General features: G+C 34.4%; 2 protein-coding genes and 1 long non-coding RNA gene across 3 annotated transcripts; all 3 read right to left on the bottom strand.

Annotated features, from left to right (window-relative positions):
• Positions 1–1,462: 1,462 nt before the first annotated feature.
• On the bottom strand, positions 1,463–1,801 carry LOC139504919 (heat shock 70 kDa protein 12A-like). The gene has a single exon (XM_071294803.1). It carries the CDS (start codon positions 1,799–1,801, stop codon positions 1,463–1,465), a length of 339 nt encoding a protein of 112 aa, XP_071150904.1.
• A 215-nt stretch (positions 1,802–2,016) lies between these two features.
• On the bottom strand, positions 2,017–2,689 carry LOC139504920 (heat shock 70 kDa protein 12A-like). The gene is made up of 2 exons (XM_071294804.1): positions 2,640–2,689; positions 2,017–2,521 (listed from the first exon to the last, which is right to left on the bottom strand). Exons 1-2 carry the CDS (start codon positions 2,687–2,689, stop codon positions 2,017–2,019), a joined length of 555 nt encoding a protein of 184 aa, XP_071150905.1.
• Positions 2,690–3,600: 911 nt separating this feature from the next.
• Positions 3,601–6,021, bottom strand: LOC139504918 (uncharacterized). Its single transcript, XR_011659455.1, has 3 exons — positions 5,705–6,021; positions 4,490–4,707; positions 3,601–3,750 (listed from the first exon to the last, which is right to left on the bottom strand). It is a non-coding gene; the product is annotated as an uncharacterized lncRNA (long non-coding RNA).
• Between the last annotated feature and the right edge of the window lie 148 nt (positions 6,022–6,169).

The raw sequence follows: 6,169 nt of genomic DNA, 5'->3' as shown, positions 1-6,169 counted from the left end.
GGTTATTGTCTCATTTAATCGGTGGTCACGTGTTCGAACCAGGATTGGGTCAAACCAACGACTTTAAAATTAGTATTTGCTGTGTTTTTTATTGTATATGGGCAAAGACTGTTCGGCTTGAAGTCAGAATAAATTGCCCGGGTAGGAAGACATACAATTGAGAATGGAAATGGGGAATGTGTGAAAGAGACAACAACCGACCAAAGAGCAGAAAACAGCCCAAGGTCACCATTGGTCTTCAATACAGCAAGAAAATCCTGCAACCGGAGGCGGACTTCAGCTGGCCCCTAAACAAAAATGTATACTAGTTTAGTAAAAATGGACATCACACTACACTCTGAAACATATTCATGAACTAAAATTAAAAAAACATACAAGACTTACAAAGGACAGAGGCTCCTGACTTGGGACAGGCGCAAAAATGCGGCGGGGTTAAACATGTTTTGTGTGATCTCAACCCTCCTTATATACCTCTAGCCAATGTAGAATAAACAAACACATAGCAATACGCACAGTAAAACTTAATCTAAAAGAAGTCCGAGTCCGAATGTCTTCCTACGGACTGTACCTTTTGAACAAGCATGCTAAAAATGTTTAAAAACGGCTTGGTGTTTTGGTCTTGTATAAAGCAGGGTTATATTCATATAACATTAATTTGTTCTCATGCTGAACATGCTTTGACTTTGTCGCTTGACTTTAAACAGTTAATCATCATCATCGTCATCATACAATGTAGATGAGTACCCAATATCTTGTGTTCCTATTTTTTATTATGTAACCTGAATAGTCCAGTCGTCATATTCCGCGCACTGCAATAACTCCCTTAAGGAAAACCAATAGTGGATAGAGGGCGCTGAATTGAATATAATTCGAATTATATCACAATTTATATTACATGTACTTCAAGTTTCATCTTTTTTCTGGTGATTATAAATACCAGCTAATATTACTGACAATAACCTATCAATCTCAGAAAATTAGTGACGCGACGGGTGTTTCAATCCATATAGAAACTGCTTGCCTTTCGGAGTATCTGAAGTTCGTCCGGTTTTGTTAATGCATATATGCATGCTGCTAAATCTTTAGTTTTTAGTTTTCTGCTTTATTTACATTTTAGTCTTTCTTTTGACAGTAGAGTTGTTTGTCTATCTTCTACTTATGTTTTATTACACCTCCATTCCCCTCCATCCCCCCGGCCCCCTGCATTCATAAAACAAGCATTTTTCGTCTGTTTATGCTCGAAACCATGTTCTCTAAATATTTCAAGATCAAATATGTAAAAGCATCATATAGAATGTTGCAGCTTATTATGATACAAACTGCGATTCTGACAAATGATACAAATGAAAACAAATAAAAAAAAACACTACTTTATACATTTAGTATCTAACAATTTTAAGCAGAAAAAACCTCGATCATATCACTTCGTATGTGAACATATTAAGTACAAATGAATATGTAATTAAAAGTCTAGTTGTGTCTCGAACACTCGACCTGTTTTTAAGTTTTTAGCCCTGAATAACAATTCAGTACCACCGAAAACAAGTGTTTCTTCTATTTCCAACGTTTCTCCATCTTTGAGCTTCGGCAAATCTACGATTAAATTACCCAGACGTTGACAAGTCGGATCGGTAACGTATCTTGGACTCGGATCAGTTGAAGTGTAGATCGCACATTCAAGAGTCCTCTCATTCGGATTCAATGCTTGGAAGATCTGCGAGGAGGTATGGCCGTCCTCAACTTTATCGTCGATAGTTGCAAATTTAAAGAAAACATCTTTACAACGATCGGTTCCGCCCATTCGGATTTTCTTTGTTTCCGGATGAATATCCGGATCCCATTCCGGCCAGCTTTGAATCCCATACGTTTTCGTCAAAATTCGCTTCGTTATTTTCTTCTTCTGGTGACCAAATAACACAGCTCCTTTTAAAACAGCCAATCCAGATTCATCCGGAATAATTATTTTTCTGTCTGCACCAAACTTATTTCTGACAGGCCATTTGAACAAGCTCGCATTCAGAAAAACCGCCAACCCATGATCACATTTTTTAGATCATATAGTTCTGGTTTTTCAAATATTTTACGGAGATGCTGTATCAACTTATCTATTGTAGATTTAAAAAGGTCCCTGAAAATTTCGGCCTTTATATGTAACCTTTGAACTTCAACTGATACGAAGTCTTTGTATTTTGTTGTCTTAATGTGTGAGCTTATGCCACCTCTTAATTTCTTGATTAAGTCCATTAATGTCACTGACATCTGCATAACAATGTCCCCTGTTATCGTCTCCTTTTGATTTGACTGATCTTTTCTGATTTCAAATTCATGCAAGAGATGGAAATAGTCTTCTAAATCTTCTTCTTTCAACCCATCAATTACATCCGCGCCAAATAAATCTTTCATAAAGTCTAGAAATGCTTGGTCTACGGCAGTGCCTCCCCAGGGGCCGCCGCTAGGAGGTATCACTTCTTCTAATGTTTCGTCTCTTTGACGCTGATGAACTGTAATATCAACTGTACCACTACAAGGAGATTAAAAAAATATTTATTACGTTTTTGTTAGATGTATTTTCTATTAGTATCCATCTGACGAGTTAAGCCTTTTTCAACTGATTTTAATAGTTTGTTCTTATATTGTACTGTTTCCTCACTGTTCCAGGTTTAGGGGAGGATTGGGATCCTGCTATCATGTTTAACTCCGCCACATTGTGTATGTAGTATGTGCCTGTCCCAAGCCAGGAGCCTGTAATTCGGTGGTTGTCGGTTGTTGTTGTGTTACATATTTGTTTTTCGTTCCTTTTTGTAAACTTTAAATGGGCCGATGATTTTCTATGTTCAACATTAAATTGTTTCACATTTGTAATTTGGTAATATTTTATAGCTGACTAAACGGTGCGGGCTTTGCTAATAGTTGAAGGCCGTACGGTGACCTATATCTGTTTATTTCTGTATCATTTTGTCTCATGTGGAGAGTTGTCTCATTGGCAATCATATCATATCTTCTTTTTTAAATATGCTACTATATAGATATAGGAAGATGTGGTGTGAGTGCCAATGAGACAACTCTCTATCCAAATAACAATTTATAAAAGTAAACCATTATAGGTCAATGTACGGCCTTCAACACGGAGCATTGGCTCACACCGAACAAAAAGCTACTATACTTCAGATTTCCTATTACATGTATTAATAAATCTGAAATAATTGTGTGTTGTTTGTTTATCTTTGATCGTCATCAGCCGTATGGATGTACTTATAAATGCATGTGAGGTTTAGGAATACTTGTCAGATGATCAGAATCCTTGGTTTTTTTTCATAAGAAACATGGTAAACTATTTGACCCATTACACCCACTTTTCTTTTCACAAAAAAGTCATTATCAAAATTTAAGTAAATGCAAGCTTTTCTTCCCTACGATCTGAGACCCAAATAATGGCTATGCTATATACATGTACAAGGTAAAAGTCCAAATCAGCCGGCCATTTTTCTGGCTTAAAAGTGACAATTTTGAACTCTAGATTTTTAATTCCATGTAAGTACATCCTTAAAGAAAATGGAAGCGAGTAAGAAAACAATTATACCTTGACCTTAACCTACCTCCAAGGTCAATGACCATGAACTTCATTCCAGGTTTGATTGTTTGAAGAAACTTGTTCTGTTTTTTGTCAACGTCTAGCCTCAGTTCATGACAGTATATAGATGCCGCCTCAGGTTCCAATGCTAAGGTCAACTGGTCTTTGGCTATACCGGCCTGAATTTTAAAGTTAATGTTCGTTAGGTTTAAACCAATTATGAAATTAATAATCGTTTCTCTTATATATTCTACATGAAGATTTGAAAAGAAAAATATCCCTTAAATGACACTAGAAAGGGTTTTTTTCTTCCTTAATTTTTCTATCGTCTTCATCAGCATTGATTTATTTGTTGAATAATGGAGAACATGTTGTAAATAAAGGAAATCAAAAACATCTTGTTCATATAATTATGAAGCTACAAAATGTACAATGATGTCTCCCTTTTAAAGAAATATAAAAAAAATAGGAAATCCTTGTCTGGCATACGAACTATGACCCTGCTATCTGACTTACATTCATATCATTTAAGAACAAATCAATCTAATTTAAGAACAAATCAATCTAATTTAAGAACAAATCAATCTAATTTAAGAACAAATCAATCTAATTTAAGAACAAATCAATCTAATTTAAGAACAAATTAATCTAATTTAAGAACAAATCAATCTAATTTAAGAACAAATCAATCTAATTTAAGAACAAATCAATCTAAAATCGGATATTTATGTTTAAAAAATATATATGTACTGATCATTTCTTATTTGTAAAAAAATAGGTCTAAAGAAATAAAATATATTACTTTACTTAAGGAGAAAAGGGGAAAACATCCAATAAGATTTTTTTCTTTGTAGAAATAAACAAATTGCCTATCGATAAAGTAACCGTTGCTTTTTTCTATTATAATTACTAATTAACCTTTTCAGCAGCTTTTCTCATAAAGAACTTTGCTTGGTCAGCCCATATAGCCGGTACTGTCATACATATTGTACGTCCTCCTCTTTCGTTGATAAAAATCTGCTTTGCAATTTCTTTATAACTTCTTCTTTCAAATATTTGATAGACATACAAAATACATCTAGTGCCTTCATTTTCTTGCCACACTCCTCCTCAATTTCTGTATCTAGTGATAATCTCTGAAATGTATAATGCACTTTCATATATCCAAAATATTAACCAAGTTAATATGTACTCTTATTAAACATCAATCAATCAATCATCTTTCCATTTTTAATATATAAATCAGAATAATTATACATCCACGAACTTTAGAATGAAACTTACCGAACTTGTATTAACCATGTGAAACATGACAGATGCTACTGGTGGAGCGAGATCTGCTTTTCTTTTCAGAGCATCTGTCATAATATCATATTTTAGGTGGGGTTTGTGTTGCTAAGTCTTTGGTTATTATTCATTAATTTATCTTAATAACTTGCTTGTATTTAAGTTGTGTTTTTGTCATGACATTGCCATTTTTTCTTCGGCTTATAATGAGCTTTGGATGTTCCAGAGGTATCGTTTACCTCGAGTTTTTTGGTATTATGAATATAATCTGATTGAATTAAAGACTCTTTGTCCACGATTTTGATTTCAGTTTGGACTTGCCCTTCAACACGCATGATCGGATATTACATTGAATTTCCTATTCTGAACGAATTTAGCTGTAGTTTTACACCCAACATGTCAATAGCACGCTACACCTTTAAGTTAGCAAAATATATCCTAAAAAGTAAAATCACAAATATATCAAACTCCGAGGAAATTTCGCACACGGAAAGTCCCTTATCAAATGGTAAAATCAAAAGCTCAAACACATCAAATGAATGAATAACAACTGTCATACTCCTGACTTGGTACAGGCATTTTCGTATGTAGAAAATGGTGGATTAAACCTGTTTTATAGCCAGCTTAATCTCTCATTTAAAGTTCACGTTCTGGAACAAGCCAAGCAGTTCGTCAAATAAGTGTACACAGCTATAGATAAAGGAAGCTGTGGTATGAGTGTCAATGAGACAGCATAGTATGTTATATGTAAAAATCTAGGCTGAAATAAATAAAAATCATTGATAGACACAGTTATATAGTTCACGTTCACGGGATGTTGGCGTGTAAAAAATGTCGCATACCAACCTCGTTGTGTAAGGTCATCTTGAAACGTCGAAAATAGTAAAATTCGTCCATTGATTCATCTGGGATGATATCCTGTATGTATTTATTATCGGCCTCATATCCAAATGCTTTAAACTTTTGTTGTTTGTCCAGCAGCACAGTCGTTGGTGTCTTGCTTGAGGTTAAATCAGAACTTTTCCAATCGCACGTGTACACCGCTATTTGGTCGTCTCTTGTTGAAAAAGCAAAGCCAGAATAAGTTGTCCCAAAGTCGATTGCCGCCACAAAAAGCTTCGTAACATCCATCTGTTTGTCTAAACACAACAAAGATTGTTTTAATATTTTATACTTGTAAAGAAACACTAAACATTAAAACCTGAATACAATAATTTTAATAACGAACAAATGATTAAAAAAAATAATCATTACGTCATGAGTTATGGATAATTGGTCGGTTAACGTCCAGTGGCAAATATTTCATGCATA

Source organism: Mytilus edulis, unplaced genomic scaffold (assembly GCF_963676685.1).
Source record: "Mytilus edulis unplaced genomic scaffold, xbMytEdul2.2 SCAFFOLD_1001, whole genome shotgun sequence".
In the NCBI taxonomy this organism is placed as follows: domain Eukaryota; kingdom Metazoa; phylum Mollusca; class Bivalvia; order Mytilida; family Mytilidae; genus Mytilus; species Mytilus edulis.
The sequence above is the reverse complement of the archived record's forward strand: the minus strand, read 5'-3'. Positions and strand labels throughout refer to the sequence as shown.